The sequence below is a fragment of the Chlamydotis macqueenii genome, chromosome 7 (assembly GCF_036417535.1).
Source record: "Chlamydotis macqueenii isolate bChlMac1 chromosome 7, bChlMac1.mat, whole genome shotgun sequence".
In the NCBI taxonomy this organism is placed as follows: Eukaryota; Metazoa; Chordata; class Aves; order Otidiformes; family Otididae; genus Chlamydotis; species Chlamydotis macqueenii.
Window position 1 is genome coordinate 33,644,826 of NC_141562.1, and position 24,504 is coordinate 33,669,329.

The window sequence follows — 24,504 nt, forward strand, 5'->3', positions numbered from 1 at the left end:
TAAGCAATCCCTCATGAATTCACAGCAGTCCTCCAGTGGAGTAGCGCAAACTCTTTGCCACTCTTGGCAACTTACAGTCACAGCTTTACAGCGTGCTCCTCTCACGTTACAGGTCCTTAGGATGTGATGCTACTCCCCTGTCCTCTTCCCTTGTCTGGCTCTTCCCTGCAGTAAGTTGTTAGAGGAAGGCTCAAAAAAGGCAGAATTTGCACAAGAGACTAAACTCACCCCCCTACTTCCTGCTTTTGTTCAGTGCCAAAAGCACAGCAGGAACCGTTTTCCTGCAAGAGACCACGCCTGCTCTTTTCCCTTACAGCTCTATGCTGCTGTCCTGTAGGGATGGAGTGGATCGGGAAACCTTTGGTTCCCTCACACCGTAAAAAGAAATCTAATCCTCCAGCAATAGGAGAGCAGTGAGCTGTGTATTGCACTCTAAGGAAGTTAATTTATGGCAGACTTTGGAGGCCATACTTGTAAAATTATTTCTGTGACAGTGATTACTGCATTATTTAGTGCATATTTATCGTTGTCACACAGCCTTGGCAGCACCTCGCAGAACATCTTCAGTGATCTTAGAGCCATCTCTCCTGTGACCACCACCTATACGTATCACAACCCCAGGGTCTCCTACCACATTTGTGGAGGGAGTTCCTTTCTGTCTTCTTCCATCAGGAGGTCTGAGCTTGATTTTGTTGCAGGTCAGCCAGCCATATGAAAGCAGCTGTGCTGGGCCACAGCAAAGATCTGTTGAGCCAAATGTCACATCCCAGTGGCCACCAAAAGCAGACACAAGAGAGTGAGAGCAGGCAAATAAGCTACTTATCCCTTCCACTCTCCAGTAGTATGGAGCTTCTGAACTTCTTTTGCTGGTGTGGTACCCGTGAATTTGTATCCTTCAATGGATTCAAGAGGAAATGCCCATTCTCCTCTTAAATTGATGTGAGCTTCTAGTATCCTTAACGTCCTTTGGTAAGAATTTCAAAGCTCAACTGTATGTCGTTACCCCTGAATTCCACTGCTTGTGTTAACAGTCAGCTCACAGTCCAGCCATGAAGTTGGATTATCCCCTCTGCCAAGCTCAATAAATGGAAAAGTGAGAAGTAATATTTCACCTCTTTTTACATCTAGCGTTGTAATCTCTTTCTGCAGCTCTTCTCAGACAGCCCTGAATCCCTGAATAATTTTGTATGAATGATCAGCTAAATTTATCACCTCACTGATCAACAGGCTAACCCTTATGCCACAACTCAAAAGACAACTTTTTTGTTTGGATAAACACCATCAACCTGCAAAAGTGGCAGTTCCTTATTGTCCACCACAAGGTCAGAAAGCCACAGGACTTCCCAGGGGCTTCAGTGCGAAAAAAACCCAAGTGCTAAAGCTTAAGAAGTATCCGACCTTACAGTTCCTTCAAGGATGTTGAGAAAGCCAGGAATCACTTTGTAGCCAAGTTTGACACCCATTTCCTGAACATTTCTTAACTAAATTTAACCAATATTATATTGCTATCAGGGTTGTTTGGTCTAACATCACTGTAATGGCCACCTCACTCGTGTCTCATCCTTGAAATGAGTGTTACTAAATACCATGGAACACACAAAGTATTCTGAGAACCAGCTTGACTTTACCCAAAGGACTGCAGATGTTAACGCCTTTACCAGCTGTGTTCCTGGAAAGCAGAACATCAAAATCTGCAGCCACAGCAGCAGGCGAACACACTTTTGTATTCAGTAGTCTTTTAATTAAGAAATCAATCACATGAGGAAGCATACAGAACACAGTTTGTGAAAAATGCTGTGTTACAGTACAAATATCATTTACAGCATTAAGTTATGTGTACATATCTTCCTGTGGGCTGGGGTTTGCAAAACCATTTTGCAAAGTCTCCTTCTTTATAGACCATACCATTTTACACCAAATCTGGTATGTACGCCCCCGTGAAGTCATGATTCAATCAGTCACATATGCCAATTGAATTTGTTGATGCATTCAGAATTCACTTCAATCAGAGCACACATTAAAGCCAATCTCTAAATTCCTCTATTGTAAAATAACTCCGTTTCTTCTGTAGATGACAGAATTTCCGGTTCAAGGTCTGCTCGATTTATCTGAAATGTATAGAAAAAGGGAATCAATACCACCATATCCTTGTAAGTATATGTTAAGTCCTCTTTACTGCATTGAACTTCGCACAAATCGAAAAGCAAGATTCTATGGGACTTGGGGTTCTTAGTTTATTGGGAGTTTGTGGGTTTGTTTTTTTTTTTTTTTTTTTTGTTTGGGAGCTTCTTTTTCTTTCCTTTTCTGACATTTTCTAGATGTGCATACATAAGGGAATAAATATGTTTTACTTAAAATGAGAGGTACTGCCAAGATCCCAACAGGGCATCAGTGATGCTGTCTCCATTCACTGTATTTGGGTGACTCACAAAGGAGAACAACTGCTGTGGGCTGAGCAATTGGGAAGCTCAAAGGGAACCAACCAGCCATACTCTCAGTACATAATTTCTCACAGGTCCCCTAATTTATGTTCAGTTTACCCTTGTTGCCATAAGAGATTACGAAATTTTTTAGAAGCAATTACCATGCCAGAACATTTAGGCAAATAAAAGAAACCTCTGAAAATTGAGCTCTGTCTGTGATGTTAGAAGAATATTCACACAGTGCTAGTAAGGGAGAGGAAACAAACTCTGAAAGGAACCTTGGGCTCTTCTCTCATTCCCCCTTCTTCAAAGCCCGAGGTCCAAGGGCTACATCCTCCATTTAACCCCTGCCAAGAAGGTGTACTTTCCCAGGGAACATATTGCACTTCACAGTTCAGTAAGGCAAGGTGAAGAGATGTCGCATGGGAGTTGGTTTATCTCTCCGATGAGCTCATGCTGACTTCGCATGAAAGAAAAAAATTCTCATTTATATCCTTTCTTTCTCCAGCAGGACTGAAAACAGTGCTGGAAGACCCTTGGCTTTAATCTTTAAGACAGCTCTCTTGACCTTGCTTGCTTCAGACAGCTGTGAAAGTCCGATGAATCTACATTAAAAGCCTCTGCCAAGTACATGGGCCTTCACAAGCAGCCTCTCTGCTGTCCCGTTTTAGATGCACAACCACCTTAATCCTACTGATTTTTTTCTATGTGTCTTTAAGACTGCTGGCCATAGTTATAGAATGACTATTTAATATAACAATAATTGATTCTGGTGAAAGAACTTACCTCCCCACACTGCGGGAACATACTAAGTGAGACTGGCAGCATCCCTGCTAGTATTGATGTAATAAAAAGCATTCTCACTGAAGCCAAGGCACGGGGAGTTTTTGCAAATTTTGTTCTGTCCAAGACATTGAAAAGGTAAGTATGTCAGTTTGGGCTCGAAAAATAATCTGACAGTGAGACAAAGAGCATTAGCTACTATTTTAGTGGTTGAAATTGCAATGAAATTAATAATAATCTAGGCTTATGAATGCTAAAGATGTTCCCATACTTTATTTCCCATGTTCTTACTCCTAACTTCATGTTCCTTCTCTTTGTTTTGTATTTAGCTGCAGCATTTTCCAAGCCCACATTGTCAATACAATATTAAGAAAATAAGCAGCAAGATCAAAGTGACAAAAGAAGAGAAGGTGCATTACTCAGTTCTTCAAATAAGGTTTTTCTTGCATTACTCCTTCCTTTCAGATTTAGTTCCTCTTGGCAGTCCTACTTTGCCTTGTGCAAAAATTTATTACTTGATATGTGTTTAAACTTTTATCTTACAACTGTGTTTATGTCTTCTGGTAACAGGAGTCCCTTAATCTAAAAAAGGGGACAGGGAATTGATTTAGGCAATACTAAATTACATGATAGAGATGATCCCTACCAAAAGCTCAGGGCAGGCTAAGAATTCTCTGATAAAGCACACCATGAATTCTTCTTATAATAGAAAGTTTCTAAATGTTGCAAAAGCAAGAACATGTTTTACAATATATGGGAAACTACTTGGAAGTTGGGATCCATTTTTAGTTGCAAATTCAAGTGCCATATTATCTCTTCAGAAATAACAAAAGTGCTGTGAACAACCTTGACACCAGACACTAGGACTCAAATAACAGCTGGGGAACCGAGGTGCTGGAAAACAGCCTGTCAGGAGAGCGCAAACATGCTTCCTGCATGGGAAAAGAGAGGAAATCCTCACAGCTTTATACAGCCTTCTGCAAACCCTCAAAGCATGGATGCGGACATAACCAGATTTACCTTCTTATCTAAATCAGTCACAGAATCTGAACAGAAACTTCTCAAATGATCACTTCTACCAAGGCAAGCAATACCACAAAACTGAGAAAAAATTGTCAAGTGGTAACAGCCAGACTAAAAAGCAGAATACACACTGACCAGGCACCCCCAGCCCTTTTCCAGTACCTTTCCACAAAGTGCGTAAGCACAGCTGGCAGGAAGAATGTTGTCCCAAACAAGACTGCTCTGGACAATGCTGTTTCTTTAACGGCCTCCAGGGAGAGAAAAAGAAATGCTGTTAAAGCAAGGCTCTGCGCAGCTTCAGATACTGCATGCTTCTGTGAGCACTTTTTTGTCTGATACTGTGGAGTTTCAAGCAACCAGTAAATGAGGGATAAAAACATTTGTTAGAAGAATTATTTCTTAAAACTAAAGTCCTACAAGTGGCAAATATTCTGCTTGTGACTAAAAAATTACTTAGAAGGGAGGTGATACTACTGATGCCCTATTGAGTTTTCCTACCATGATAATAATTTTGCTGAGAGTTGTTTTTTTTTTTAAGTTGTGCTGAACTTCCTCCAAATGGTTATACCTTCTGGGCATCCTAACAATCGTGTCACAAATTTGAAGTTCTCTCTGCAGCTGCCCACAAATCTTTATGCTCATCTGGCTGTTTCCTCCCCTGTGGACAGCAGCATAGAAAGGGAGGGTCACTGACAGCACTTAAAATATGACTTCGTGCTCTAGTTCCCGTGACAGACTCCACAGTGGATGTTGATGTGCAAGGCAAGGAGTAAATGCAGAGTCAGGAACTGGAGCCCAAGGATAAAATGTACTAGCGCACTGTAGATCGGGGCATTATCCTTTGGGAGGCACAGCCTTTAAATAATATTCCCACTACAGAAGATGCATGTGATAGGTACAATACAGGGCTTTTCTCTGAGGTGTCCCATCAGAAGAAGGTCCAAGAATCTTGTCTCTTGAGGTGAAAGCAGAAATGCCCATGCTAGTGTCTCTGTGGCTCAGCTCTGGCACTCCGTGTGTTGGTCTGGGGAGGCTGCCAACCCTTGAAGACACAAAGGTTCTGGAACCTGGCTCCAGAGACCTAGCCCAAGCCGAACCTAAGATTCAGGACCTGATCTGGGATTCTTCATTTCAATATATCCAGCTCTATCTACTCTCAGCATCGCATTCAGCCCTTAGCAGGGAATGAAAGACAAATCAAGAGAGGCCTCCACCCCGTCGCCTACCTTCTCACCAGCCTTCTGTGACACTCCTACAACCTTGCCATTCCTGTCCATCACTTCAATTCCATTCTCAAATTCTGGGCTTCTCACCACCACCACAGTAAATGCACTCATCACACCTGCAGAGTTAAAGAGGATTTTGCTTTAAAAGATCCAAAAGGACTGTCTCAATAGTAACATTCATAATTACGTGCATTTTACATTTCCCGTTCAACAGTTCACAACTGAATAACCTGGCAGCTTAAGAAGAGACTGCCCCACAAAAATCTACTTGAGATCTAAATTTTTGTTTCAGAAGCTTGAGTGAGATTTTAAGCCCCCAGTCCTAAAAGGTGCTTTATCATTATGGACTTGGAGCTTTCCATCGCTGCCACCCAGCTCAAACCAAGAGTAGTTGGTTCTTATGAGGAAGGGGAGGGATTTGTGTTTTGGATAGGTTTTGTACTGGTTAGCACAAAATCCAGCACAGAAAAAAGACCTTGAAGGGAACAGACTTATAAGTAAAGGCTGCATCCCTGATGTGAAAGGAAGGGTGCCAGGGGAACACTGGCTCCATGTTGTTCCATTATGGCACTCGTCTGCCCAGCTGTGTGTCTGTCACAAGAGGCAGTGCTTCAGCTGGATCCTAGATGAGAATGTTTCAGTCTCCTCCAGACCCAGCTTTACAAGGTACCTGAAAACATCTATCCCATGGTCAGTCACTGAAAACACAACCCTAAACCACTGGCACTTACAAAGGCTGTATCAAAAGGGAGTTAGAAATCTAGCTGGTGTTCTCCTTTCTATTTTCTAGACCAAGGTCTAGGCATAACAGGGCATACCCTGGCAAACTGATCTTGCTTGGAACAGTAGATTTCGCTTTTTATTAGTTTTTGGCAGGGCTGTTCAATAAAGATACTGCGTAACAGAGGACACTTTTCAAATGCTGGACTAACACTAATCAATTGCCCTCAGGTTTCTTCTGCATTTAAGAAAATAGAAGAGCACATTTTAACACCTGCTGCAAGGGAAACAAGTCAGAAAGCTCTAATGTAGATCCTCAGAAAGATCTGGCTAGCCATCTCAGGTAACTTGGAAAAGAGGAGATAACGTGTTTTAATTTTATCAGTTTCCCCCTAGGAAAGGCCAAAAACTTCTTTAACAGCATTAGAAAAACAGTTAATGACAATTAAAATTCTACAATCAGATGGGGGCAGCAAATGGCCCTCAGACCAGCTGCAGTTGGCCACAGTTTCTTTTTACTCACCAAGAAGAGGAGCAGGCAGAAGTTTTTGGACGACGAGCTGTGTTAGTGAACTCTTCAATGCGTATTGATTCATGAAGATAAAAGGAAGAGCCTAAGGCATTGGAAGGAAACAGGCACCTTCTATTAAAAAAAAAATGTGAAGCACTTCAGTATGTGCAACAGGTTAGGAAAAAAATCTGTGACTTAATACATAGTTCCTGTCTATAAAAATAAGCAAATGCCTTGGTTTAACATTCTAACAAAAAACACATGTCCTCTAGTTACTGAGGGTATTTGCAATCATTCTTTTAGATAAGAATACAAAATATTATTATAAAAAAGCACTAAACATTATTATGTAGAGGACAGCAGCAGTGTAATACAAAGACAGAAAAAGGAAAACAGAACAATTACCTCTGACTAACAGCCCTTGGACATCCGTCCAACTGCCTTTTGTCACATACTGCTCTCTCCCCCAAACAGGAAATCTGGTTCACTTGTGTATTTGTTCCTGATTCTCTGCAGTTTCAGCCCAATTCTATATTCCCATAATACAGTTGCAGGAAGTTTCATTGAGGAATAAATGGCCAGACACCAGCTCATGCTCAGAGTCTCCCTCGGAGGACGAAGGGGAAGAACTCCCACATTGACCCACAGGCACAGCTGCCTGCCCAGACCTCCGTACGTCCTGACCACTGCTGGCCCAGCTATTAGCCTAGGGGGCAGAAGTGAAAAGCAGAAACAGTCGTATTTTTCTGCCAGAAGGCTTATTTAAAAATCACTGTTTAGTGTGGAGAGTGAGGAAATGCATTATAGGGGCATCTGCACTTGCAGTGAGTGTCACGAGGACACCAGCGCTCATTCTGATGTAGCAGACTCTGGAAACGACCAATTCCTATTCCAGCAGAGCACAGAGCTAGCTAGCCCTTAGCTACCTAGCTCTCCTGGAAGGCTAATTTACCTGCATTCAGTGCAGTATTCTCATGGCTAGGCTGCTTCTGGGATCTGAGCTAACTCTATCCAGTACAGATGCCTGCAGATTTCACCACTCGTTTAGAGCGAGACAGATCTCTTCCACAGCACTACAGCAAAAAGAACTACAACAACCCAGTGGCTACTCTGTGTTTGTAAACCCTGGCCACTTCCTCTCACTACCCATTTGCTAAGCTTCCAGAATAATAAAGAAAAGGACAGAAGAGGAAGCATCAGAGGAAGCCAAGCATGGTATCAGCTGACAGATGATCAGGAAAATTCTTATTCTGAACAGTTCTGGGGCAAGACATCGGAGCAGAGCATCAGAGCACAATCCTGAAGGGTGACAGGCAGCATGACTATCTTAGTGCCTCCTCCTCCTCAGGAGAGCTTACTAGGAAAGCAATCATTAAGCAAATACATACACCAATACATGCTGCATAGGAAATGGCTCCCAAGCCGTAGACGATCTTCTTTTGTTGAAGTGAGTACTCCTAAGAAGGACAGAAGAAACACGCTACATAAGTACATTTGTAAACCACTTGTAAATCATGTTCAAAATGGTCTTTTACCATTAAGATGTTTTAAAAAAATAAAAATCGACACATACTTCAGCCTTTGGGGTACCATTTCCATTTAATAGGGTGAATCCTGTGGTATATGTGTGAAACACGAACTGCAGAAATGAGAGGTTATAAGCAAAAATGAATTTGGGATTGAGACTAGAAGACTTGTAAACGTAGAAAGAAAGAGGCAATTACCTGTCTGAAAAAAGCTTGCTTTGCCCCGAGCTGAAGAGAAGTAGCAATGACCTAAGAGGAAAACCCCACAAGAAAATTACGTTTGATGAGTCTAGAAGTTTTTGGGGAGCAGTGGTTGGCTAGAGCATGAAGAGAACTGCCACGTTACTATTTGCAGCAGTGTCAAAGGCTCCAGTCAGCACCCAAAGCCATTTGCCTTGTTTCTAGGCTAACACACTTCTTTGCTACAGATGTGACACATTCACTTTTCCTATCCAATACAAAACACAGAAACACAGTGATAAAAACTCGGTGTGCAAGAGTATTTGAGCAAGATGCTTTCTTACCCAAAATTTAAAAATGCATTTGTACCTGTGAAGCTTAAATAGATGCAAATAAAATAACTAAGGTAATAAAAATGTCAGATTGTTTTGACTAGTGAGGATATAAATACTAGAACTAACTGATCTAAGATCAAAGATTTCAGGACTTAGTTCCCAACTCCTCCTCAAATTCAGACAGTGAATAAGAACATCACTTTTAATAAACCACAGCCTTTCTTGAGGTCTGGCCTACCAAGCTCAAGGTGTGGAACACTCTCAAAGAACAAAGTCAATCACGATAAGGCAAACATGGAATAAGAGGACAGCAGCGAATGTCCAAAGCCTCAGAGGAGGATCAGTAATCCATTTAATATTAGTGGATCGACTACCTTTATTTTAATGCCAGGGCTGAATCTAACCACGTCTATGAAAGAGCATTAAGGTGTAAATATCAAAAAGAAATATTTCTGTTAACTCTATTACTGTTCTTAATGAATTTTAAAAGCCATCAAGACTTTCATTATACTTTCTAGTAGCGCCACGTAACTTCATGCTGTAATCTCTATATGGAATGACGTATCTCAGTGTGCACACTCATAGGCCAAAACTAAAGGCAAACGCATCTAAATGAATAAATATACATATATTTACAGCTACAAAGTTCATGAAACAAAATAGTGTAATTTTGAGCATTATAAGAGAATTTATATCTTTTGTAATTTCTTGACAATACAATTTCTTACTTGCAAATACACAATCAACATAAGAAAAAAAATAATATTCTGCGTCTGAAACATGGAACACAAGATTGACTCCTCTCTACTGCGGTTCCAGTTTTTTTGAGGTTAAACAGACCAAAACCAGGCCTTGCTCTCAATGCTGAGCGAATTTCACCTTGCAACAGAAAGCTGACCTTCACACATGAACAATCTTTTTGAATACTGCTGAAGGAAGGCAGCTAACAGGTCTGGATGTCCAGTGAGATTCCTTAAAGGCTTGATTTCTAGGTTACTCAGCACTTCCCACAAAACAGATGTCTTTTAAAAAGCTTCTGCTGAAAATACAAGAAGCCTAAAACCTTCTGTTCCCTCTCTCCAACCTCTGACTTTGGAAAAATGTCACCCACGAGGTACACCAGCATCTTTCATGATTACTCACCAACGGAAGAGATATGGGCATGAAGGCTAAAAAGAAAGAAAACTTTATTTCAGTAAAAATAACTGCTGTGAGTCTAGACGGATGGTTTTGAGCAGAAAATTCCCCTAACTTCCCCCTGTACTTTCAGCTCTAAGTAAAACACTGCCCACAAAAAAACCCACCATCACCATGGACTTCAATTCTAACCTCTGTCTCTCATTCCTTATTCAAGAAGCCAGAACACCTGGTCACAGCTCACAGCCAAAAGGAGCCCTTGTGAACTCCACTCAGCGTGGCTACTCAGAAACTACGTAACTGAGTTTCCAACGGAAATTCAGCTCTCTATTCGGAAAGAGATAGGTGGCAACAAGGGCTGTGAGTGGGTATAAGAGATAAGGAGTAAATAGTGTAAGTATAGTTATATCTGATCAACAACCTGTGCTGTCTTGGCTCCCTAAACATCACCCCAAGCAGACTTCATCTTCCACCACAGCAAGTTCATACGGTAGCCACATCCATCAAGTGAAAGCTTAGCGTATGGCAGACCGTTTCATATGTGGAAGGATTTGGAACTCATTCTGTAGTGACAAGAAACTGAGACTGGTCAGGCTATTTCCATCTATTTCCACCAAAATAAACTATAGGAAAAAGTCCTCAAGAGGACCTTAGGAATAAATAAATCTCCAACAGCCATGACAATGCAACTGACAGAAGTAAGAGTCTACTTGGTTTTCCATATGGAGAAGAGCATCACAGCGGTTTACCATGAGCTATTCCCCTTTGATGCTTCAGTCACGTACACAAAACTTCTCTTAAGGGAACTTACCTGGAGGTCTAAACAAAATTGGAATTATCTCATTTGTGTCAGGATGTACACTGGACTTAAAACAAACAAAAAGAAAAAAGAAAAAAAAAGGCAAATTAGACCACCTTTGCCATACTTGAATAAGAAAGAAAGAAAGAAAAGATTTCTAAATATTTTGTAACTTACCAGGCTTAGCAGGAAGGCTTGCTTTGTCTAATCAATTGAAAATTAGGTTAGTAATCAAGTTTCAGAAGAGACTAGGTAAAATTTTCTCTCTAAATTTATTGTACCTTTCTTTTTTCCAATAACTTATGACTGGAGTGCTATATACATATACACCTCTTTAATTATTTTTTCCCTAAAATTTGTCTCCATATGCTCCTTGTTGATTATAACTTACATCCCATGTGCTGTGTGACACACACTATGGCAAAACAGAAAGTTAATTTTTAAAAGTTAAGCTAGTAGGTATTTTAAAACAGAAAACGACAATTCAAATGTGGCTAAAAGCCTGAACACTTATGTTAAGACTTTAGCTTTTCTGGCACCACATAAGTTTTTATTTCTCCTTTCAGACTTTGACACACAAGGTACTAGGTGCGACACAGGAAGAGCTCAGCCCACACTGAGTCAAAAGAAAGACTTTAAACTCAGCTGTATGATACTCAACCTAGCATTCTTCAGGATGATAATACTGCCATTTGGCATTAAAGTCAGTAGTAATCAAAAGAAATTCCTACTAGATTCATAGATTAGAAAAATCTCTGTCGTAATGAGTTTTTCTTGTGTTATCCCTTGTATCTGAATCTCTGTATTCTGTCTGCTAGGTCTCATACTAATATCAACTATTTCAGCCTGAAAAAACACACCTCTGTTTTCTATAAACTGCACTCCAAAATACCTGATCATTCTGTACGGGCTCACTTAGGCTCTTCTCACTGTTTTGTGTTAATAACCTGGTTGTTCTTATTTCATCCTGTATTTGAGAAAAACAAAACAAACAGAAAAAATATCTCAGATTTCAACAGTCTGAAGTGCAATAGTTCAGTTATAAGACACTCTAAACACAAACCTAGAATGCTGAGCTAATCACACACCTGTCCCTCACCAGAGCAGTGAAAGCAAGAACACACCCTAGGCACACAACCAATTCACGCTCCGAGAAACTTTTACATTATTCAGGCTCCCTTGTTCCCCTTCAGTATCAATCCCTCAAGCCATTACACAAATGCTCTGGAACTTTAAGCATATGAAAAACCTGACTGAAATCAAGAGTGTTAATCTTGTACTTAAAATTACCTATGTGTGCTGGCAAACGCAAAGATTTGCTGCCAGAGCAGCCATCTGATAACCCCACAGGCCCTTAGATGATTATTTTAAAAAGAAATTCCAAACCAGACTTTTAAAATCACCAGCAACGAGTCACAACATCACTAGATGTTCCTGCACGTTCACAAATGTGTGACCAAGTTTTGGATCGTACATTCTGCCTTTAAATTTAGCTCAAGCTTTCAATTACGGAAAACAAGCACACTTAAACAAAGAGAATAAAACTGTAACCTCATGTAGTGATCCACAGGCCACATAAAAAAAAAAATTCTCCCTCTTAGGAGAATTTATGAGATGATTTGGCTTTTCTTCAACAGGCACATCTCTATGTGCAACAGTGTATTTTAATTCAAGGAAGTGTGGACTCATCCCAGATCTCCAAATCCCCAAATGCGCTATAAAATTTTATTGTTGGCGTTTACATATGTATAATGTACATTTACTAAATTATATTATTTGTACATGCAAATATACAGAGAGATATGTATTGGTACCATGAATACCCACATATAGAGATAGATGAATGGATACATCCAACTCACTAACTCTGCAAGTGACAAGGAAGAATCTCATGCACACACATTTTTACTGTGTTCTTTTGCTTTAAAGGAGCTTTCCCTTAGAAAAAAAAAAATAAATCAACAAATATTCCTTTAATATACCAACCAAGCAGCCAACTCTCATACAATGTGCTGTGCTTTTTCCACCGTCACCCCTGACAAAACTACACAGAAGTGGAGCTATGCAAAAAGACATCTTCCCCATAAATTTGCTGTTGTGACAGTTCCTGAAATTTAGAAGCTAGGCTTTACAGCTGCCAGTGTGTTTAGTGTCACACTTTTAATAGTTCTTGTTAAAATTGTAATAATCATTCCATGGCATAAAAAGGCCCTACAGATCAGGTGTGCTCCCTCTTAGGGACAATTCCTTCTGCAGAGTCACTTGGAGGAGAATCAAATTGCTTCATGACCTTCAGATCAAGCTGCACCTCAAGGATGGGTATGGGGATTAGCCAGCAGAGATTTGGGGTGCTTGTGGTGCAGTTCAGCACACCTGCCTTCTCCAAAGCCGCAACAGCTCCCTGTCTCGAGTCCTCCAGCAGCGGGATGTGTTTAGGAACAGCACGCCCAGCTGCTTGCTTCATCTCTTGTCTTTGGGGGCTTCCTGATTCTTAATTGTGCTAATTCAGCCGCTGGAACAGCAGCCAACATTGTCTAGAAACGCCTTTTGGCTCGTGGTATTGTATATAGGAATGTACACATGTAGATTTGTATTTCTTATATACATATATGTATGTATGTATTTTATTTTTCCTCAGAAACCTTGCAATGATGTTATTTTACACCCAGCAAAGCCAAAATTCATGAAGTCGCCAGCTCACCTCCCCGTCACCCACACGTTTGGGGAGCCGGAGTGAAGGGGCACGGAGCGGCTGGGGCCACGCCGTCCCGCAGATCCCCGGCGCCAAGGGCAGGGGGGGCCAGCCCCGTCCCCTCCCTGCGGCCCCGGGCCCCGAAACACCCGTCCCTCCGGTCACCGGTGCCACCGCTTTGAATTAAACCGCGACGAGGCCGCGCCGCCGTACTCACGGAGGATTTCAGGAGCAGCAGGGGATCCAAGACGTCCGCCCAGAGAAGGAACCTCTGCCAAAACGACTGACGGAGACGAGGGGTTATTTCGGAGGCAGCCCGCCCAAGCCGCGCCGTCCCGACCGCCCCGTCCCCCTCCCCAGCCCCTGACCTGTCCCTCCGCCCTCCAGAACCGCAGGTTGGCGTCCATGGAGCCGCGGCACCGGAAAAGCGCCGCCGGGGAACGGTCCGGCTGCTGCACGCTCCGCCCGGGCCCCGTACCGCCGCCTCGGGATCCCGCCCGCCCAGCGCAGGGTGGGCTTCGTGCCTGGGCCGGGTGATTATTGGAGGTTTATTGGAAAAAAAAATTGCGTGGATTTACAGAAACCAGAACATCGGGACTGAAAAGAGATTTGCACATACTGAAACCTGGAGCATCACCAGGCACCACAAGACATCAGGCTCGCTTTTTCATCCTTTCACCACCATTGCAGCGTGAACACCCATTTTAAAGATAATTTGGGACACAACAGCCACTTCGCCAAGGTGGTTCCCTCAGGCTTCTGTTTATCTTTAGTCCTTTTTCCCTGCTCAAAGGGGCAGATGAAAAATACAAACCCATTCGGCATTGCATGGATTTGTCCAGCCCTTTGCAGCACACTCACCCTGGGACACGCACAAAGGCACTGCCGGCTGCCAACTGCTGGGATCAACGGTATAGAAGATAATTTCTAATGCAATGCACCTTACCCAACTTCCAAATTCTTCAAAATAAACAAGAATCTTTGGGGAAAAAGTGAAGGGGAAAAAAAAAAAAAGCAAAGCAAAGCAACACAGCTGCTGGTCAAGATTTATTGTTACAGCTGGAGATATTTATTATTATACCTAGAGATATTGACATTGTTTTCAAGCAGCACAACATTTCATGTTTAAGTTTTTCCTGGAGACAGACTCAAGCAAGTAAGCAATGCTTCAAATGATGGAAGACTGTCATGAAGCTCCAGTAAGTACACAGTTCAGTTTTTTGCCACCTCGCAAGCAGAATGCAAGCTCTTCATGCTTGTTAATGCTCCTGGGTAACTGCTCTGCATCTTCGAGTATATGCAGGATTAAAATGGCACAGACTTACATTCATTTGGAACTGTAGTGCATTTACACACAAAAACAGCGGGATTCTTTTTTATTTTTCACTCGTTACATTCATTGCTTCCTCTGCAAAATTCTTTAAAAACAAACCAAGTATCAAAATTCTATTTTCTGCATTTTCCCCATTGTTTCAAATTCTTGTTACAGAATTTAATTTTTCATGTGAGAAAAATTGTGGCACACTTGCTGGCCCAAAAAAAAAAACCAACCCCAAAAACCAAAACAACAACAACAAAAAAAAAACAAACCCACACACCCAGTGGAATACAACTGTATTTTGTGTACTTGTCATATTCAGGAAGAATTCCGGTCACAGAAATTCATGAAACAAGCTGCAAAAGTTGGGGGGGGAAGCCTTAGTTTTTACCCTTCTTTTTAAAACAAGACAAGGAAGTCAGTAAATATTTCAACATTTAATTTCTTTTTAAGCATCAGAAAATTAGAACTTTGATTTTAATTTTTTTTAGTAATCACAGCTGCTTTCTTAATGTCTTCAGGGCATGGTAACTAAGAGTTTTGTCCACATATTTGAGGGTTTATGTATGCACTTTCTCAAAATATTCTTTAGAAGCTTCTGGGCTTGGTTTGATCTGTCAAGAAAAGAAAGTTTAGTTATTATACAATGTAACTAAGACAAAAAAAGACAGATGTGACCTTTTATCCAAGAAAAGCCATGCATACATTATAAAAACAATAGGTTATTTCTGTTTCTGCACTCAGTTGAAAGATGAAAGCCTAAATGATGTACAAGCTCCTACTTGCAAATTTTAAGTATATAACACTTTTTCCCTGCTAAATATCAAGCAGGGTATTAAATAAGTAAAAAATCTCAAGACAACTCATGAAGAGTGCGAGTCAAATTTAGAGTTTTAAATACAATCTGTGTCTTCTAAAAGAAAATCGGTGACTTTCTTCACAGAAATCACGCATTTAGTATCATACAAATAGACTAAATTGGTCCAACCGATAAAAGCCTCAGATTTATACAACAAGGCATAGATTCAGTCAAGCACCTGGCATTAAAGTGGTTCTCAGCCCTTCAGACATGCTAAACTAAGCTAGTGTCCGTATTTAGAAAAGTGGTATTCGGCAGATGCTTACTGTAGGGGAGTCTGGAGTCCAGTTTGCTGGGCAAACCTCTCCGTGTGTTTCCACGTACTGGAATGCTTTCACTAAGCGGAGCGTCTCTTCCACGCTACGACCCACGGGGAGGTCGTTGATACTTAGATGCTTGATGATGCCATTCGGATCGATGATGAAGAGACCTCTGTAATTGAGCAAGAATTTAGGGAATGCAAATCGTGTTCCAAGACCAAACACAAAGAACAGGATGAACTATTTCAGCAGGGCAGTTATTCTTAGATGCATGTATCAGAGTGAGGAGTAACAACAGTGTTTGCTACGTTGTTTGTTAGTGCAGTGATCAAAAGCCAAGAACCAGTCAACTGGTACGATATGGTGAAATTACATGGTATGCGTAAAGATTATTAAATCAAGACAGATGTAGAACAAAGGTAGAATTTCTAATTCCACCTATATTTAAAGGTCGATAGCTCGTGTCCTTCCCATGTCTTTTTGATAAGAAAATCTGAAGGCACTGAGTGAAGAATTAATTATGCATTAAGCTACTAAATTAAATCCTGTTGCATAGAAACACTTTTGAAAACCAAAGTCCCAGTCTTACCATATTAATTAGCTTAATTTATCAACAAACAAATGTCTGAAGTTCCTTATCCAAAGAGATCAGGAACCAAAGGTCTCCAGAAGACTCCTACCCGATCCAATGGATCTCAGGGACACTATTTGCTTTTAGTAAGTATTCCCATGGTGGAGAAGGAAATGTCATTTTTTAAACTCTAGATAATTATGGGATTAACTCTAGTGGCCTCTAGAACTACCGCTTTAGAAAATTCTCACACTGAAGCTAAGGCAGTCTCTTCTCCCTTCAGAAGAAAGGAAACAAAACAAAACAAAGACAGACATAAATTGTGAAAAAATCTAAACAATAGTAAAATGCTCTTCTATCCTACTCTTGTATTCCTTAGTGACACGCAGTTCTCCCATTCACTCGGAGCAGAACAGCTGGCTTTCCCCTGCATGCATTCTCAGAGAGACCTGGAACCATTCTCAACCTAACGGCCACGTGCCCTTTTCCTAGGGTGGGATGCAGCAGAAGTTCTGCAGAAAAAGTAACATCTTACAGCCTTCGTTTGATCCTCGTGCAGTTTCCCCTGCAGGAGGAGACGGTATGGTTCACGTTGGTTTAGACGGGGTTGTGTCATAACCGAGCTATCGGCAATCCTGCGTTACCTTAGTGCTATGCCAGGTCCTTCCAGCAGCACCCCATAATCACGGGAGATCTGTTTTGTGAGGTCTGACAGAACTGGAATATTCATTTTGCCCAAACCGCCGCTCTAGAGAAATAAGAGTAAGATTCCATTTTGTTACAAAATGCTTTTTAGCTTTTAATCCTTCTTGAGTCTCTGGATTCAGTGCTCTTGAGGGTACACTAACAACAAAGCACATTCCTGCCATTTGCTCCATGAAAGGAACCAGGGGAGGGTTGAGGGTGGTGGTGTTTGGCTTGTTTTGATGGTTTCTTCTTTTTTTTTTTTTAAAGTAGTCAGGAACATTTGGTTTCTTTGGAACATGAAAACTTCTTTTGCGCTGAGCGTTTTAGAATTGCTTATTTTGGTGATAAAAGGCTACCTACGACAACAGTCGTGAGTTTTCAGAAAGATTTCCCTTGTACCCTGTTCAGGCGCTCTGAATACAAAAATTTCTGCTGCGTATTTCAGCACTCAAAATTAAACAAGATGAACACTGTGGGGAGGGAAAACAAACCTGCACACCTTGAACAGTCAAAACACAAGGCTTCTAACAGCCATGCTAGGTATGCCAGAGCTCTGCTGCTTGCTCTATTTAGTGCATGGGTTTCTTTTTCCCCCTCCCCAAAAATCAATTTAAATACTATTTGGAGAGTCAACCAAGATTTATTTCAGTTTCGCAACACACTGGAACTGCAAGGAAGATAAGCTGTCTATCCTTGAAACAAGCCTGCAGGTTGTTAGCTTTTCTATTCCGGGCATCATCAGTGAATCATTGTGTAATCTCAGTCACTCAGACCCTGATCCTGCAAATGTTTGTCTGCGAGGCAGTTCTCATACACAGAGCTCTGAAGGCAGACGTTGGAGAAACCAAGGCCTCGGCTTCTCCGGGTGTCAGTTTCCCATCTGCACCAGCATGGAATTCCTTCCACTCTTTGCAAGGCGTTTTGCTAGGCATGCACTGAGTCCCTGACTGACACACACTGAACAACTTTCACATAAAGCAGTGAAGTCACAGCACAATCACGTTTTAGAGCTCCAAACAAAGCATGCAAAGAATTAAACACTCTCCACAGGCTCAGCCAAGCCATATTAAATCCAGCAAACTCTCCTCCCTCCCCTGTACGTTCCAACGGCAGAGCTGCGCACCTGGAGGCGCCCTAGGCTGCCAGCATCGCTGCAGGCTGCTACCCACACGACCGCAGGGGTAACAACTGATGGCACAGGAGCTTCTGCACCTTCCTGCGATGCTTCCCGTTCTCTACAACTAACCAAAACAGTGAGGTGCTTTACGTGATTAAAAGTGGGCATTTTTATATACATCTGAAAGAGGCTCATCTCCAGTAAAAGGCCGTCTTTATCACTTTCTTCCCTCAAAGAAAGCTGAGGACCTCCACTTGTATTGCAGAAGTGGAACCATTTCAGCAAGTGAGAGTTAATAACACAAGTGCTCCAATAAACTGGTTGTTCTACTTCCACTCCAAAGCCACCACTGTTGGGTATTGGTTAACAGCTATGACTAAAGAGCTGCAGTTAATTTTTTGTGAGGGTGCATACAAAGCATCAGCTGTTACAGGCAGCTTAAGACACTGACATGTCTACCGTGTATTTGTCTTTCAAGATAAATGTGTAAGGAGATGATGTAACCTAGAGGACTAGCAAGAGAGCAAATCAAAGATGAAAAAAGCCCCAAGTTATTAAGGAAGAGATCAAGAAAACAAAGATTGAGGTCAAAATTATGTCATCAAATGTAAAAGTTAATCCCTTAATATATCACTATAGGCAGTCTATTTCTTTAAATCAGTGTTTGTTTATTCAATTGTTCCTCTCAGGAGCTCTTGTGAAAACAAGCCAACAGAGAAAAGCCCCAAACAGCCACCCAATTCATACCTTTCGTGGTGTATTTATCCAGGCCAGATGACAAAAATGAGAATCCACAGAAACCGCCACAACGTCACAATTCACATCATGAAATTCATTTGCTTTGTTGCTGAAAGCTACAATTTCGGTCGGGCAGACAAAGGTGCTGGGTGGGAAGAAAGAACAGGCTGTAATGATTCTGCACTCTTTTCAGAGATTTTTCTAGCAAAGACTTTCACACCTGTTTCTAGGCATTAACACAACAGCGCATTTTCTTTAGCCTGACAATTTTAACCATGTTTCCTGCTTAAGATGAGTTTCAATCAGTCTCAAAGCAACAGCCATAGCTACCTAGCTGTCACATCAGTTTTCAACTCCCAGTTCTAGACTAGAGTTTTTGCAGATACGGAGAAACTGTCTCTGTTAGACATGCTCTAGACAGAGAGTTTTTGAAAACTACAGCAGAAAGGACTGCAGGTTAAATTCTTCCCCATATGCCAAATTACACCAAACTTCAGCAGAACGGCCCAGGAAGCTCACGATGATTTGAGTCTTCTGGACAGGCTCGGCCCCACCTGTTCATCTTGTGCTCTGGAGCCGTCTCCCTGCAGTTCTGCTGGCCCTGACCCTTAAAAGCAGAAAGTGTCCAACACGACCCCAAAGGGCAAGGCAATGCTCTCACCCCTGGGATCTGACTGTAAGAGGAACCACACTTGCAAGGCCACGTCTGCCTCAGTCCTGACATTCAGAAGATGCTCTCCAGCCAGCAGATCTATTGCTCTAGCACACAACAGCCATTTGCCCCCAAATCTTATCACTCACGCTCTAGAAACTGACACACCAGCCTTGTAAGACTGGCCCAGATAAGGTAAAACCACCCGCTTTAGACAGCGATGACCTGCAGCATTTCTGACGACCTTCAGCAAGGCAGGAGGCCCATGGGAAAGGGGAGAAACCCGCACTCACAAGTCCAGGGGGTAGAAGAAGAGAACCAGGTATTTCCCCTTGAAATCATCCAGGCTCAGCTCCTTGAACTCTCCGTTGACCACGGCCGTTCCTTTGAAAAACGGGGCGTGCTGCGTAACCGCTGGAGCAAACCGCGGGGAGCCTGCGGGGGAGAAAACGGAGCTGCGGGACGGGCCGGGGGACAAAATGGAGCTGCGGGCCCCAGGGCCGGGCTGGGCCGCCTCCGCCTCCTCCCGGGCGCAGCTGCAAGGGCGGCCGGTGCCCCCCAGGCCGCAGGCGTTCCCGCCGCCTCCCCCGGGGAGGAACGCGTGTGTCCCCGCCGCCCTCCCGCACTTACCGAGGCTGAAGTGGCGGCGGGTGCAGGGCAGGGGCCGAGCCGTCAGCCCCTTCCCGGCAGCGGCGGCGGCAGCGGGCACCTGCGGGGGGACAGGGAGGGTCAGGGCCGTCGGGGCGGCCGGGGAGGGAGGGTCAGGCACTCACTCACCGCGCTCCGCAGGAGCCTTCCCAGCGCAGCGGCCATGTTGAGAGCGGCGGCGGGCGGAGCCGGGCCCTGCGGGCGCGGGAGGGACGAGGCGGGGAAACAGCGTGGCTTGTGCTCAAAAACCTTCCGGATACAAACTTTTCAAATGTAGCTGGCTCTGACTTCATTGTCAGGGACCGCACCTGATACATATAAACCTGTTTCCCTGAAGCTGAGGGCTTCAAAGTCTGCTGTTGAAGCGCAAGCCCTCACAACTCAAGCTAAAGGAGCTACTTTAACAGTCAGTTGAGCAGTACAAGGTTTTCTTAGGCTATTTTTGTTAAATACCTGAGGGTGCCAGCAACAGAGATCATCTTCACCAAGAATTGCCAGCTTCCTGCCCTGTTCTAGGCCACGTGAAGCAGCACAAGTGGCGTGCACAACCCAGAGTACTGAAAACCAAGCATTTTCTAAAAGTCCATTTTTCTTTTTTTTTTTTTTTTTTAGCTTCTTTTTGTGTGGTTCTTCATCTAAGTAGTGAAATCAAGTTGAACCCAAGGTTTTGGTCATTTCTGGTTTAATATTTGTATTTGTAAATATCCCCAGCCTTTTACAAAGGGGAGATCCCACCTTGTAAACCAGAGAGAAGTCCGGCTCCCCTGGCAGGACGAGCTCCGCCGTCAGCAGCTGGGGCCAAGGCCAAAGGCAGCCCAAGAGATGTCAGCTACGTCACAGGCCCCCGGGATGAGCTCGATGGATGTGGAAGCTCTACTTCTGAGCAAACTGGCAAACTTATTCCTGGTACTGGTCCAGCGGGCATGGTCCAGTGACCTCCGTAATAGTGACCTCTGAGCCTTCAAAAGAGGGATGCTGCGTGCAACTGCCTGTTAAGGTCAGTCATTAGCCGATATTAACTCTCTAAAGTGCCCTGGCAGTGTTTGGGGCAGTTAGTCACTGTTGTCCAAAAGCATGCTGAAGCCTTTCTAAGCATTTAACACCATCACCAGTTTCAGTCACTGGTACCTTTCTGTGGCACTCTTGAATTTATTAATCCAGATGTAGCCAATGACAGCTGGAAATGTGACTCTGAATCTCAAAAACTGTAGTGCCCAGCAGAGCAGCCAGAATAAAGTTATATACTCCAATGTGCACAGAGATAGTAGGTGGCTGGCTGGGCTTGTGATGAAGATGGAGGTGCCCAAAAGGCGATGATGAAGATGGAGGTGTCCTGCACAAGGGTGCAGTGGCAAACTGTTCCTATAGCCACAGTGAGATGAGGAGGAAGAAAACGTGAGTACTATTCTAAAGGATACGGATACCCCAGTATGGGGTCTACCAACATAGTAGTCTGGCTGCTTCCTGCATCCACTGGTTTCTTTGAATTCACATAGACACCTTTGTTGCTTTTGAAGCTGTTCCCTTCAGGTGTAACACCTAACAAGCTCTGCATGTGCATTTGAGCATGTGTGCGTAGGTGTGCGCAAGCGCAGTGCTTGCTCACTGACCTAGGAGATTTGGAGTTAGGTAACCTGACGTACCCCATGCTTTCTATTAGTGCTTCGTTATGGGAAACCTGAAGGTGTGTGAGAGAGAAGTTCAGTTTTGACTCTTGCTGATGAACTAGGGCTGCTTGAAAGTGCCAGCTGGACCAGGACTCTGCCGGGCAGGTCACCGGCAGAGCGAGGGGACCCAGCTGGCTGAGCTACTCAGCTTATTTGCATGCCTGTTGCCTAAAAATTAGGGGCATTCTTGCTTAAAAAGCCCTCAAAGCCTAAAAGTGGAAGTGAGTAAACTATTTGTATGTTAGAAAATATGTCAGATACAGTGTGGGTGAGCCGTGCTGTAGCCTGCAGCCCTGGAAGATGGAGAGGGAAGGAGTGGTTGTTGAGACGTGTCGGCAGTAGAGGTTAAGGAGGTCTTTGTGCTACAGCTGAGGGCTGCGAGCAGAGAGCTGAGCCCGGGACACTCGCAGAGCTGTGACTGTCAGGTGAAGAGCAGCCAAGAAACAGAAGCCATTACCTGGGCCAGTTCCCGTAAAACCAGTGCAGAGCAGCACATCTGCGTTCACGTGTGCCGGACTGGTGCATCCCCTCAAATGGAGTGACGGGCTTACCCAGCCGCTGGGCAGCAAATTGTGGACCCGGGGACAGCTGGCCCGCAGCGGTTCCTTTCCCTCAGCTGTGGGAGCTGTATTGTGACAGCAAAAAAATGGGCTATTGCGAGGATTTCCTGAGGATGGTTGTCTCACCCACAGATGATTATTCACAACTTCTAAGTTGATGTATTCTGAAACGATGTCCTTCCCCCCTCCCCGGAAAGTTATATTTGTTTAAAACTCTTTGTTTAAACACTTGGCTTGCAGGTGGGGAAATATTGCTCATGCTTTGTTATGCAGGCAGCATAATTCAGCTTCTCAGACTTCTGGGCAAGAGCTTGAACTACTGCCATTTAACAGGGGGTTGATTTTCCATTTTGCTTTTTACTGGGAATCCCTGCAGTTTGAAGATGGACTTTTTCACTGCCAAAGCACACCTGGCAGAAGAGTTGTTCCTTTTTCCTCGGGTCTGGCTTTTGCACAGGCTAGGGCAGCTGCGAAACCTGGTTCTTATTGCCATCCAAAGTTCAAAATAAATCTACCGAGCAGTAGCATATACACATCTTTCTCCAAGTCTTGTTGGTTGTCTGCTTTGCTGTCTCCCACAGGCCTTTTCCTGACAGGACAGGCCCCAGTCTGGTATCTCATCCTGCAGTGAGGGAGTGCTGGTTCATACTGGTATGGTGCGAGCGCAGCAGTGCATGGACATGTTTGCATGGGAAGGATTATAGTCTTTAAGCCTGATTCAAATTGAGACATCTGAAGTTGGTGAAAGACTCTCCAGGGATTTCAGCAGGCTTTAGGGAGATGTTTGTGTTGTTACAAGGTGCAGAGCAGTGGATAGGGCACTTGAACGGATAATGGGAGATGTAATTTTTTGTTTTGGTTAGGATACTTATCTGCCTGTTCCCACTTTGTGCCTCTTTTTCCCTACTTGGGAATAATTAAATATGCCTTCCTGGTGATAAACTTTGAGATCTGTTGATAAAAAGTAGTAGATAACACTTGTGTGTTGTTACCCATCACTGTTTTGTGACAGTTTTTAAAGAGCTCTTTGAAAAAATCATCATTAACACCACAAAAATGTTAGTGAAAAGGTAGCTTCATCTCTCTAAACTTGATGAAAGGGGTAAGCAAATCCCAAATCAGATCTCCTGCTGCTGTGGGTCACTGAATGGCAGATTCAGTGCAGAGTACGGGATGTGTCTGTCTGCCTGTTTAAAAAAAATAAAGTCTGCTCCTCTTCTAGAAGGTCGTTTAGTTCCATGTACTCAAATGCTGCAACAATAATTTGTCCTCTACCTTGAGGAAAGAGATAACTGAAAAAAAAAAAAGGTTTGGAAATGGAAAGAAACAACAGAGATATAAACATTTTAATCTAAACCAAAGCAAAAAGTTTGGACAACACGATGCATCACCCCGTGGCTGTTGGTAGATGGCAGCCTCTGTCCTTACGCAAAGGGGCTCTGTAGAAGGTTACAGCTGCCAGCAAATGCTTTCTCACAGGCCTGTGTGCTCCCACCTGCTGATACCGAGTCTCAGCAGGAGGCGAAAGAATGCGCCGGTTTGTAGGCAGAAGTTTCAGAAGCAATTCCAAACACAACCCAGCTTAGCGCTTACAGCGAACAGGCTTTGCTGCATTAGCTGCCTATGATAACATGGATTTGGGCGATAGCTGCTGTTGGGGTATGTTTCCAGCTGATAAGTGTAGCCACAGGCCTTTTTGACATCTGGTTCGCTGGGGGTCTTATCCTGACATTCCAAGCAGGCTGTATGGAGGCCAAGGGGTCTTTCTCCGGTGGCAGGATAAACCTGGGTGTGATGCTGCCGTGCTTCTGGCTGGAGCTGCCTGAGCCCACCCTGCCGATGACTCATCCCTCAGAGCGGCTCAGAATATCGCACGCTGCCGTGCCGCTTGCCTGTTCTTATTGCGCTGATGCGTTTGGGTCTCGCACGGTGTTGGCATTTCATTTACAACCCTCTCTTTTCCCATAAAGGAAAGATGGCTGCCAGCCTTGCTTTATCCTGATGTGCAGCATTCAAAAAGGATTTTTTTCTGAGCCCTTCCTGAATGACTTCATATGAAGGTGTTTTATTTA

At 43.4% G+C, this 24,504-nt stretch overlaps 2 protein-coding genes and 1 long non-coding RNA gene across 5 annotated transcripts; 1 reads left to right on the top strand and 2 right to left on the bottom strand.

Moving 5' to 3' along the window:
* Positions 1 to 22: 22 nt before the first annotated feature.
* On the bottom strand, positions 23 to 13,911 carry SFXN4 (sideroflexin 4). Of its 2 annotated transcripts, XM_086751953.1 has the most exons (14): positions 13,724 to 13,910; positions 13,573 to 13,638; positions 11,556 to 11,630; positions 10,841 to 10,867; positions 10,676 to 10,730; positions 9,871 to 9,896; positions 8,411 to 8,461; positions 8,260 to 8,325; positions 8,075 to 8,143; positions 6,699 to 6,789; positions 5,456 to 5,571; positions 4,392 to 4,477; positions 3,210 to 3,324; positions 23 to 2,108 (listed from the first exon to the last, which is right to left on the bottom strand). In XM_086751953.1, the coding sequence occupies exons 1-14, from the start codon at positions 13,760 to 13,762 to the stop codon at positions 2,031 to 2,033; spliced, it is 960 nt and encodes a 319-aa protein (XP_086608079.1). In that variant the 5' UTR covers positions 13,763 to 13,910; the 3' UTR covers positions 23 to 2,030. The 2 variants fall into 2 exon arrangements, with proteins under 2 accessions (XP_086608079.1, XP_086608080.1); XM_086751954.1 differs by lacking the exon at positions 10,841 to 10,867 and having other exon boundaries at positions 13,724 to 13,911.
* On the top strand, positions 2,070 to 3,751 carry LOC147600127 (uncharacterized). Of its 2 annotated transcripts, none has more exons than XR_015259045.1 (2): positions 2,070 to 2,150; positions 3,536 to 3,751. It is a non-coding gene; the product is annotated as an uncharacterized LOC147600127 (long non-coding RNA). The 2 variants fall into 2 exon arrangements; XR_015259044.1 differs by lacking the exon at positions 2,070 to 2,150 and adding an exon at positions 3,209 to 3,344.
* Positions 13,912 to 15,091: 1,180 nt separating the features above from the next.
* Positions 15,092 to 20,385, bottom strand: PRDX3 (peroxiredoxin 3). Its single transcript, XM_086752007.1, is given in 7 exon segments — positions 15,092 to 15,287; positions 15,799 to 15,964; positions 17,008 to 17,111; positions 18,915 to 19,050; positions 19,851 to 19,992; positions 20,188 to 20,308; positions 20,311 to 20,385. Coding segments are annotated over 7 exon segments (783 nt in total). The 5' UTR covers positions 20,371 to 20,385; the 3' UTR covers positions 15,092 to 15,233.
* Between the last annotated feature and the right edge of the window lie 4,119 nt (positions 20,386 to 24,504).